The sequence below is a fragment of the Xiphophorus maculatus genome, unplaced genomic scaffold (assembly GCF_002775205.1).
Source record: "Xiphophorus maculatus strain JP 163 A unplaced genomic scaffold, X_maculatus-5.0-male Unplaced_Scaffold_BN000162F, whole genome shotgun sequence".
Lineage (NCBI taxonomy): Eukaryota > Metazoa > Chordata > Actinopteri > Cyprinodontiformes > Poeciliidae > Xiphophorus > Xiphophorus maculatus.
Window position 1 is genome coordinate 127228 of NW_019369762.1, and position 12278 is coordinate 139505.

Below are 12278 nucleotides of genomic sequence, written 5' to 3' on the forward strand. Positions count from 1 at the left end.
TGAGGAGTTCCATTTTCAACAAAATATTTTTCTGACAACTGTTGACCTATTCTTACTTGTATAGATCTATTATGTAAAAAATCTTTTATCCAATTAAACATTGACCCTCTAACCCCCATTTTCCTTAATTTAATTAAAAACCCTTCTTTCCACATCATATCATAAGCTTTCTCTATGTCAAAGAAAACCGCCACCACACTCTCCTTATTAACTTGCCCTTTTCTGATTTCATGTTCTAAACACAAAATAGGGTCCATAGTACTTCTACCTTTCCTAAATCCACTTTGAAATTTTGACAGATACCCCTTCTTCTCCACAAAATAACTCAGTCTTTCATTTATCATTCTTTCCATTATTTTGCATATATGTGAAGTTAATGCAATGGGTCTATAACTTGTAGGATTTGACTTCTCTTTCCCTGGTTTTAAGATTGGAACTATAATTGCTTCCTTCCATGCCACAGGTAAATAACCCCCTTCCCATATCTTATTAAAGAAATCTAATAATATCTTTTTAGATGAAATACTAAGTTTTTTAATCATAATATAAGAAATATTGTCTTTTCCTGGAGAAGAATTTTTTGTTTTCCTTAAAGCGTTGTTTAATTCAAATAGTGAAAAGGAATTATTCAATAGATCATTATATTCTGTATCTACTTCTAACAGGTTAATATTTTCCTTAATAATAGAAACTCTTTTCCTTATTTCTTCTGTATTTAAGTTATTGCTACTATGAATTTCAACAAATTTCCTAGCCATCATATTTGCCTTCTCCTCCTCATTTAGAGCCATTTCATCTCCATTCTTAAGAACTGGATATCCATATTCACTTCTAATTCCATTCATTCGTTTAATCATTCCCCAAATTTTTGAAATCTTTGTTTCCCTTCCTACTGTATTACAGAAATTTCCCCAATAAACCTTTTTAGCGCTTTTTTACCGTTCTTTTAACCAAAGCTTGTGACTTTTTATATCCCAGCAAATTCTCAAAATTCTGATTTCTCTTTAACAACCTAAAGGCTTTATTTCTGGATTTAATTGCCAAATCACATTCCTTTGTCCACCATGGTACTATTTTTTTCTTATACTTTCCTTTTTTTCCTTTGAATTGTTCCATGTGCTGCTCCTGAAATAGCTTCACAAATAGAAGAGTTTACACTATCTATATCCAAATCAAAATTAACCTTTAGCAGTTTTTCATCACTTATTATTTTATATTTTTCCCAATCAACATTTCTAAATATCCATCTTTCTATATTTCTATTATCATCTTTCCCTATTTCTAAACCGATTTCAATCACAATAGGATAATGATCACTTCCTAATGTAGATTCCTTTAAAACTTTCCAATTACTAATCCCGGCAAAATTCACTGATACTAGAGTTAGATCTAGTGCTGACTCATTTCCATTTCTAATATCAATTCTTGTCCCTTCTCCATCATTAATACAAACCAATTGCTTCTTATCCATTAATTGTTCTACCACTTCTCCATTTGCAATCATTTTTATGACCCCACACAGTGCTATAGGCATTAAAATCTCCACAACAAATTAGATTTCTACCTAGACTTTTAAACATATCCTCCATTTGATCTAAATTCAGTTTTTTACATGGATTATAAAAATTTAATATCTTAATATATTCCTTATTAATCCAGATTTCCACAGATATCCATTCTAAAGATGATCCTTTATCTACAAACCTATACTGAATCCCTTGCTTAACAAATATTACACAACCTCCTCCACTTTCTTGCTCCCTATCCCTTCTAATGCTATCATATCCTGCTATCACAAAGTCTAGCTCTGGTTTAAGCCATGTTTCCTGAACACAAATAATATCTGGTTTAATTTCCAAACAGTTTATATAACCTTTAAATTCTTGTCCATTTGCTATTAGACTTCTTGCATTCCATTGTAAGATAATCATTACATTCTTCCTCCACCTTGTTTTCCATCTATTTCAAGCCTTTTATTTATTAGTTCCCAAGATAAATCCTTCACGGCTAAAAAATTTTCTGCACCTTTCACTATAATTTTAATTTTTTCTGTTTTCTGTTTTACTTGATCAGTACAGTTGATTACATATGCCATGAATAATATTAATTTATCCATTGTGATTTCCATTCCAGATTGTGAAATCTTACTGGGCTCAGCCCTAATGCTAGACATTACTTGTTGATTTTCTTGAACCGCTCTTTTCTCTTGAATACTTTTTGTTGCCTCTCCATAAGTGATGTTTTTAATTGTTCTCAGCTGTTGAATTTCTGCTGCCTTTTTCCTTGCCTCGCAACCTCCATACGCTACATTATGCTGACCACCACAGTTACAGCATTTCACTTGTACATCCACTCCACATTCATCATATCGATGATCTCCTCCACATTTGGCACATCTTTGCTTCCCTTTACACACTGATGCAATATGACCATACCTTTGGCATTTAAAACAGCGCAAAGGGGGAGGGACATATGGTCTCACAGGAAAACTCATGAATCCAATTTTAACCTTATCAGGAAGGACTTCTCCTTGAAACTCCAAAAGAATCGATAGACTCTCCATTTTTTTCTCCATTCACATGCTTCAACAATCTTTTCAATCTTCGGACTTCTCCCCCTGTATGTTCTTTTTGAGTCTTTCTAAATCCTCCTCCAGCGGAATACCAGTGATAACACCACGTGATACTCTATTTTCTCCAACAATTACTTTCTCGCCAACTACTTTTTTGCAAATGTTGTCAATCTTCAAGCATTTATTCTTTGGTCTTCAGATTTGCATTTTATCAACATGTTTCCATCTCGTAATGTTTTAACAACTCTACCTCTCCTATTTTCTTTTTTATTTCTCTTGAAACTTGTATCGGACTTAAGTTAATATTCATATCCTCCTTCCTAAATTTAAGAATTACCTTAAATTCTTCGTTTGTTACTTTCTTCCTAACCACTCTATTTTCCTCATCTGAGCTGCACTCTTCCAAAGTTCGCTTACTATTCTGGCTACCAATTACTCTATCCTCTTTCAAAACTTTCTCTTTACCTCTACCTCTTCCTCTTCCTACCGGAGTCCAATCGTCAAAATCCATATCATCATCCTCACCACCTCCATCTGCCTTAGTTGTCATCCTAAACCAGTCACAAACCAGTTTATGCCCGGAATCCCGTGCTCCCCATAGACATAATATAAGGGTAGACGCCGCATTGGCCGCTCCGGCGCAGGAAATACGGCGGCCATCTTAGAGCGGTATACCCTCGTACTTTGCTGAACCAAAACAACAGAAGATGCCTCAGTTCTGCTCGGCTTATTCGTGTTTAAATCTACGAACTGTTGATGTCAGGGACCGGGGGATAACTTTTCACAAGTAAGAATGACATATTATTGTTAGTATGTTGTGAATGTAATATTACTGTACTGTATTTATGCCCACCAGCGAAATGACAGCAAATGTTAGCTATCGGTCTTCAGCCGGAGATTTGATGACAGGAATATGTTTCAAACAGGCCTACTCACAATTTCAGTAGCTTTGTTTAATTATCATTATCAACAAATTTTAATCAAATTTGGAGTTTTATGTTCTTTAAAATATGAAGATCAAAAATAGTGAGTGTAACGTTGTTCTGAATGCTCAGCTTAAGCAGGCAACAGGGCTCCTTAGTTTCAACCGTTGCAAATAACATGGACCTCATTCGGACAATGTTTTTGTGTACACACTCCCAGATATCACGTTTTTGTTTTAAAGGTTTCCAAAAGATAAAGAGAGGAGGAAGAGGTGGGAAATAGCTTTGAGGAGGGATGGATTCACTGCAAGTGATTCATCTGTACTATGCAGTGAGCATTTCAAAACGGAGGATTTTGACAAAACAGGTCAGATTGTCAGACTGAGAGCTGATGTGATACCATCAATTTTCAGCTTCCCAGTTCACCTTCAAAGAGTAGGTGCATTATTAAAAGTTCATTAGCATTCATAAATGTGCATAATGTTAGCCTTAAGGGATATATGTGTGTTTATGTACAGGTAGTATATACTGTGAAGTCCATATTCATAAGGTTTCTACATTTAAGGTTGAAAACTACAGAACTACAATAACCTCCACAAAAGCCCAAAGTAGTGAGTATGTGGCCTCTCAAGATGACCCAGAAACTTGTAGTTCAGACCTGCAACCTCAGTCTAATGATGTGAGTATTTTTTCTATTGTAAATATCATATCATAATGGTCAAGATCATATTAAAATCTAAATTATTTTCTAACCCTCATGTTGAATGTTCTCACAAATAAAACAAATAAAACCAACATAGTTGAAGACACACACAGTGCTGCTGTCGTCTGAAAGAAAGTGTGCCATAGTGATGTCTAAGTGATGGGTGATGTCCATCTCTCTGTCTTTAGGATCATTGCTATGCTTTGCCAGCTTCTCTTACCGCTGTCACTGCAAAACATAAGAGAGCGTTGGCAAGAGTGGAATATCTGGAGCGGGACAAGAAAAACACCATGGCCAGAGAGAAGAAGGCAAAGACCACAGCAAAGTCACTTTTGGGGGAATTGAGTGAAAAAAATCTCATTACTGAAGAACTCAAAGAACGGCTTGAATTCTACTCTGGTAATTCAAAATTAATTCCTCAAAATTTATGTACATTTTCTTGTATGTTTTATTTTTCCTCCTGAGCTACATCAGAAGAAGAGTTTATATTTTTCCTCTTAAATTGTCAGATCTACAACTAGAGTTTATGGAGAAAAAGGGCCATGAATACTCCAACGAATATAGAGAGTTTGCCCTCAAACTTCATCTCCATGGCCCAAAGGCATACAATACCTTAGAGAGAAGCGAAGATTTCCCCTCCCACATCCGCACACATTACAAAGGTAGCCTTAATATTCCCCAAATGTTTTTTTTATTTTATTTAACCTTTTAATATTGCAAACATGTTAAATATTGATGCTCCTCCTACTTTTTACAGGTGGTTGTGTTCAGTAGATGACAGGCCTGGCTTGAACAAGATGATGCTGGACATGCTGGAGAGAAAATGCCAGGAAGACCATGCTAAATATGGATTTGTTGCACTCATTTGGATGCAATGGCAATCAGAAAACATGTGCAATATAATCTACATACACAGTCACTGTCTGGCTTCGTGGACCTGGGGGATGGAAACAATGAGACTGAGGTTGCTTACTGAGGCTCTTATGTTTATGGTGGTTGGCCTCCAAGGGCATTGGAAGGCTCCCATTGCGTACTACCTGACGGCGTCTCTGTCACCAGACACACAAAAGGTACTTGTCAGTCATGCTTTAGAGGAGCTGCATGCTCGAGGAATTCGGGTGCTATGTATAACAATGGATGGGCATGCTACCAACATCAGCATGTGTAACCAACTTGGGTGTGAACTGAAGGGAAACCCACAAGAACCCCTGAAAACCCACATCCAGTTACTGGAGAGAAAGTATTTGTAATGATGGATCCATGCTTCAAGGCTATTAGATTGTGTAAAAATGTAATGAATATGTAAATACTGTCACAACAGATAAGTATGCATGTGTGTATGTGTGTATATATGAGATTATCGGAATATATACATAATGTGTGTGAATAAATTGCATCTTTGGTTGTATCTTGCAAAACATGTCATACTTTAAAACATTGTATTCCACCAAAATTATTTAAATATGCTAAACTATACGTTCCTATACATGCAATTTTAATAGCTGTATGCCTAAAATTTAATTATGTGAAATGTGATTACTATTCAGCGTGTTATGATCTATTAAATGCGCTGATCCTTTATTGTGCCTGCCAAATATATAAGGCTGAGTGGAGTGGTATACCGCTCCAAGATGGCCGCCCTAAATCTCGTCAGCTCCAATAGGCGAGAGCGGCCCATGAGGCGTCTATCCATATATTATGTCTATGGTGCTCCCCACCTTTGTCTTCTTCTTCTTCTTCTTCTTCTTCTTCTTTGGGATTTATGACTGTCGTTCATTCATGTCATTGCATTACCGCCACCTTGTGGATCTTACGATCATCACATCTAAAGATTTCTCATACAGTGCCAGTTCTCTTTGAAAGACGTAAAATCTTTTCTTCCACTTTATCTAAATAAAACAAATACAATATTAGTATTCCAGTTTTCCACAAATACAAAGTTAATATTGTCTTCTGATTCGTATCTCCTACATCCCGCAACATGTTTCACAGTTTCTTCACTCCACCAGATCAGAACCTTTCCTATAGTTTCCGTATATCCACAATGATCGCTGCTGCTTTGTTCGGAGTTACCGCTGGTTCCCGCCCATCCTGTGGCTTATTGAGAGCCGATCAGCACCGGCTTGTTCACTGATTGTGCGGTGCTGGTGGTCGAGTGTAAAAGACTTTTAACGGTTTTATCTATTTGATTTTTCTACCGGTATTTAAATAATACTGTAGTTTCTTTCTACTGCACTAGATGGGTTAAATGCTATTACTCTCTTTAATACTGAAATTATTCAATATATGATTTTATACTTTACCTTTGTAAGCATTTCTATGCAATATTTAATTTTTTAAGCAGCGTTGTTGGTAATGGTTTAAGTTATTCAGTTTAGCTGACAGATTTGCACTGTTTAACTTTTTTTCTGCTGCTTCTACTCATTTCATTTCAGCAAGTGTTCTGCAGTTGAACTCAAATGTTTCTACAATTTTCAGCAGTAACATTCAGCACTAACACGACATTTTCACAGGAAAGGCAAATGTTCTACTTACTTTCTAAGACACTAATAATATATCTATGTGTGGAGGTTAAATTAGTTCCAGCATTAGAAACATGGTGATCTATAATAGAAAACAGCTGCAGCAGAACAGAGAAAATATAACTAAGACAACAGAAACACTAAATTACTGAAGACAATAATAATCAACCATACTTTCTAAAATCAAGAACCATCAATGTATGAAAATTAATTTATAATGAATTTAAAAAGTAATTATTTTTTATTTATTCATTAAGCTATTACATAGGTGGAGTTGAACTGGTTAATATAATTTTACAAATAACAGCATCAGTTACAATGTCATTTTGTTTTAAAGAGAAACTTATCATCTTATAAGTTTTAAATCTAAGCTTAGATCACTTTTAGACCATATACAGTACAGACCAAAAGTTTGGACACACCTTTTAATTCAATGAGTTTCCTTTATTTTCATGACTATTGACATTGTAGATTCACACTGAAGACATCAAAACTATGAATAACACATGTGGAAATATGGCACTAAACAAAACAGTTTAAAACAACTGAAAATACCCCTTATATTCTAGTTTCTTCAAAGTAGCAACCTTTTGCTGTGATTACTGCTTTGCACACACTCTGCATTTTCTTGATGGGCTTCAAGAAGTAGTCGGTCGGTCCATTTCTTGGGTTGGGGTTCTTTCAGTTAACCCAGTGCCCTGTATGTCTGCTGGATCTTCTTCATTGGGACTAGGTGGATCCTTTGGTTGGCAGGCTGGGTTTGTGACTTGGGATAGGGGTTTGGTTTGAATGATTCCTAACCTGGTGGTCCTGGTTCTGGTTGGTTGTTGGATCTCTGTGTATGAGAAATGCAAGTGGGTGTATGGCGTCCACTTTTGTTTGTTTATTTTGACATTGTCTACATGGGTTTGAATGTCTGGGTGTACACATGAGAATGGGAACATGTGATCTTGTCTCTGTGTGCCTGGTCTGTCTGTCAGGTTTGGTCTCTGGCTCCCTCCTCTCTGTGATCACCTTTATATCAAGTTGGGTGAGAGGAGGGGGCCCCCTATAAAACTTTTTTCTCACCTTTCTTTTCTCTCCAGCTTTCTTCTCCGTCTCATTACAATTAATAAAATAAACCCAAAGCAGTTTCTAATAAAGTTTCATGTAATATATCAGGGGGAAGCCATAATGGTCCACTTATGCAAGTCTTTAGGGCTTAACCTTGGTGCTCGACAATGCTGAGTGTCACACTGTCAGACAGGACAAGTTTAATACAAAACACAACAAAAAGACAAAATGCAGTGTATAGTCAATGGTAAATGTATGTATAGCGATTTATCTAGTGCAGAGGATGCCAAAGTGCTTTACATGTTTGATGGTGGTAAGCTACATTGTAGCCCAGCTGCCCTAGGGCAGACTGACAAGAAGCTGCTACACAATCGCAACCATCGGACTTCTGACTAACAGCAGGTAAGGCAGGTTTGGTGCCTTGCTCAAGGACTCAACACTGAGATGGATGTGTGTAGCGCCTTTCTCAACTGAGCAGATCTGACTGCGAGGTGTAGTGTTTAACCAGTTTGTATAATCAGAAGTAGGTAACGGCACGGAGTCAAGTGAGTGGGGTGAATAATTAATACAACTGATACAAAAAAGTAAAGTTTCTAATTATTTTATTGATGGCAGTGGCATAATATAATAATAATAATAATAATAATAATAATAATAATAATAATAATAATAATACCCAAACAACAAAACAATAAATTTCCAAAACAGAAGGGAAAAAAACAAACCCAACAAAAACAATTATAATAATAATCAGTGATACTTCAAAACGTAATAGAGTCCACAATAGATCCAAGACAAAAAAGAGAATAATTATGTTCCCTTTTCAATACTCAGAGTTTAGTTCGTTTCTGTAGGAAAGTGTAGTTCCGTTTTCCTACCACCAGAGGGTGGGTGGGTAGCTCGCCATCTTCCGTCATCAAGTGAGTCAATGCAAGGGGGAAAAACCTGACCTAAAAGGCCAGATAACACACATTAAGTTCATATATAAACATTATATTTATATAACTAAATGGAAGAGACAAGAAAAACAATTAAAATATGTACTTGCTATATTTTAACAACTTCATAGAAAAAATAAAAAAGAAAGGAGAAGATAAAAGAAAAATTTAAATCCTTTTTTTTTTAAAAAAGCGCACTTCATAATTCAAGTTCAAAATTGCCTAGATAATATAATTAGCAGTCGTTACAAACAACCAATATTGAATCAAATCAATCAACTTACAAATGTGATTGATCAAAGTAGCTACAAACTAAATCATATTAGGTACCAAATTTCATCGCTGCAAAAACATGGAATGCAACACCAATAAAGAAATCATGGAAAAAATAATCAAATCTAAAGTTGAAAGGTAAACCCTTAAATATTAAAGGTTGTGGTCTTTAATTCGCTGCAACAGTGTGATTCTTCATTAAGTAAGTAATTAATAAGTAGACTAAACTGATGTGGGCCACTGATTGTCGATGGATCAGAGCTAATGCTAATGCTAACTGGGCGCAGCAGAGCGAAAATAACGCCCTATTATCTACTCACCGTCGAGTAACGGATTATCTGATGAGGTGGATGCAATGATAACTTGCTCAGATCAGGAAGGTTCACCAGCTGTCAATGGATCACAACCTGGCGAGTGATTCAACAGGAGGGAAATATTAGCGGCGCTATCATTGCAAATGCTATACAACGTCAAGTCAGATGGTATTTAACAACTCACCGCAATCTTCAAGTTTTAGAGATTAAATGAGTGATGAGTCGATTCAGAAACTCCAGGTTGTTTTACAAACAACCAACAGTGAGTAGCAGCAAGGTGGGGAGGAAAAACAAAACCCGGAAGCACCCATGACAATCAACTTAAAGGGAAGGTGATTGGGTCATGGCGGACACCTGGGTTACATGTGGAAGTTGAACCGGCAACCCATCAGTTACAGGAACCACAGTGGCTACAACCAGTACAGGTGTAGTACCACCATCTACTGGGTTCAAGGATCAGGCACAACATACACTAAAGAAAAACTCAAAACTTTAATGTTAAATGAAATGTTACAACCTTTATTTCTTTCTAAAATACATATAAACATAAAAATAGTGTTCAACATTAAAATACAAGTAATCTAAATGCTGCAGCAGAAAGATTAAAATAATTACAGCTAAAACAAGAGAGAAGCAAAATATTGCAAAAGCAAAATATAAAAAGCAAATATTAAAAATAATTACATGTACTTTGTGCAATCAATGCATGAAAATTAGTTGGCGGTGAATTTTGCATTTTTTTAAAGTACAAATGATTTTTTTTTATTTGAATAGATTTTAATTAGGTAGAGTAAAACTGGTTAACATAATTTGAAAGAAATGAAATCAGATTCAATCTCATTTTACATTAAACACAAAATTAACCACAAATACTGTTTGTAGATTTTTTTTAAAATACTCAACATTATATACATTCTATTGTTGATTTAAAAACTACAAAAATAAACCCCACTCACTCTCTATGGTACAGAATAATACAAAATCAATCCCTCAAGTTCAATCATGTGAGAATGTTCTGGAAGGGAGTCCATGTCCGGGTCAAACTCTGTTAATGCATGAAATAGTCAGTGGGCCCCCAAGCCTCTTCATCTATCAGCATCAGTACTGGCACTCCTCAGGGCTGTGTGCTGAGCCCTCTGCTCTTCACGTTGTACACACACAACATACAGTTTGACATAAACAGTAAGTTAATACAATAACATACAGTTTATCATTATTGTTTATTGATACAGAATATACCAGAAAAATAAAACACCAATGAAGGAAAATGTGTCATGGTTGAACATCTCTAAGTATCCAAATGTGAAGATCAAAATGATCACATTTAACAAATACAACATAGGACATGTATGGAACATACTTCTACAGCTTTTCAACTGTGTGACGCGTCATGTGCTGAGTTAAACTTTTTTTATGACTAAAACTTTTTAAACAGGTCACACATGAAAATGGCTTTTCAGTGTGAATCCTCATGTGCCGAATTAAATGGTTTTTTTGACAAAAACGTTTTCCACAATTTCCACATGAAAACGGCTTTTCACCAGTGTGAATCATCATGTGCTCAGTTAAATCCTGTTTTCGAATAAAACTTTTTCCACAGGTCACACATGAAAACGGCTTTTCACCAGAGTGAATCATCAGATGCGTAGTTAAATTCGATTTTTGAATAAAACATTTTCCACAGTTCACACATGAAAACGGCTTTTCACCATTGTGAATCCTCATGTGCTTAGTTAAATTCGCTTTATGACTAAAACTTTTTAAACAGTTCACACATGAAAACGGCTTTTCACCAGTGTGAATCATCATGTGCTGAGTTAAATCATGTTTTCGAATAAAACTTTTCCCACAGGTCATACATGAAAACTGCTTTTCACCAGTGTGAATCATCACATGACGAGTTAAATCATGTTTTTGAAAAAAACTTTTTCCACAGGTCACACATGAAAACTGCTTTTCACCAGTGTGAATCCTCATATGCTGAGTCAAATTATATTTTCCACTGAAACTTTTTCCACAGTTCACGCATGAAAATGACTTTTCACCAGTGTGAATCATCATGTGCCTAGTTAAATGCGGTTCTTGAAGAAAACTCTTTCCACAGGTCACGCATGAAAACGGCTTTTCACCAGTGTGAATCATCATGTGCCTAGTTAAATGCGGTTCTTGAAGAAAACTTTTTCCACAGGTCACACATGAAAACGGCTTTTTACCTGTGTGAATCATCATGTGTAGTTAAATTATATTTTCCACTGAAACTTTTTCCACAGGTCACACATGAAAATGACTTGTCACCAGTGTGAATCATCATGTGCTGAGTTAAACTCTGTTTTCGAATAAAACTTTTCCCACAGGTCACACATGAAAACGGCTTTTCACCAGTATGAATCATCATGTGCTGAGTTAAATTATATTTTCCACTGAAACTTTTTCCACAGGTCACACATGAAAATGACTTGTCACCAGTGTGAATCATCATGTGATGAGTTAAACTCCGTTTTCGATTAAAACTTTTCCCACAGTTCACACATGTAAACGGCTTTTCACCAGTGTGAATCATCATGTGCTCAGTTAAACTCTGTTTTAGACTAAAACTTTTTCCACAGTTCACACATGAAAACGGCTTTTCACCCGTATGAGTTCTCATATGAGCATCAAAAACAGATTTGAAAGTCAAACGCTTTTTACAGATGACACATGAGAAAGGTTTTCTTCTTTCCTGATTTTGGTTCTCAGCTTCAGCAGCTTCCTGGAAGATGACTTGGTTCCTGGTTGGTTCTGATTCAGTGTGGTGTGTTTGCTCATCAACAGGAACCACCATGCAGGTATCAGTCTCCTGTTTTAATTCAATCTGTTCTTCACCCTGACTGCAGTAAACTTCTTTCTCTTCCACTTTTATCTGCTGGTGTTTTAGATCCTCCTGCTCTTCTTTTATCTGATGATCTTCAGGCTCTTCCTGTTCTTGTTTCACCTGCACAGG

The 12278-nt window shown here is 36.0% G+C and overlaps 2 protein-coding genes and 1 long non-coding RNA gene across 3 annotated transcripts; 1 reads left to right on the forward strand and 2 right to left on the reverse strand.

Moving 5' to 3' along the window:
- Positions 1 to 3176: 3176 nt before the first annotated feature.
- On the forward strand, positions 3177 to 4778 carry LOC111607851 (THAP domain-containing protein 6-like; the record flags this gene model as incomplete). Its single annotated transcript, XM_023330058.1, has 5 exons — positions 3177 to 3359; positions 3738 to 3930; positions 4061 to 4174; positions 4387 to 4597; positions 4708 to 4778. Coding segments are annotated over exons 1-5 (669 nt in total), but the record flags the coding sequence as incomplete, so codon positions are not given.
- A 3854-nt stretch (positions 4779 to 8632) lies between these two features.
- On the reverse strand, positions 8633 to 9581 carry LOC111607849. Its single transcript, XR_002752448.1, has 3 exons — positions 9483 to 9581; positions 9305 to 9391; positions 8633 to 8723 (listed from the first exon to the last, which is right to left on the reverse strand). It is a non-coding gene; the product is annotated as an uncharacterized LOC111607849 (long non-coding RNA).
- A 1268-nt stretch (positions 9582 to 10849) lies between these two features.
- Positions 10850 to 11930, reverse strand: LOC111607848 (gastrula zinc finger protein XlCGF8.2DB-like; the record flags this gene model as incomplete). The annotated part of the gene is made up of 2 exons (XM_023330056.1): positions 10850 to 11511; positions 11762 to 11930. Coding segments are annotated over 2 exons (831 nt in total), but the record flags the coding sequence as incomplete, so codon positions are not given.
- Between the last annotated feature and the right edge of the window lie 348 nt (positions 11931 to 12278).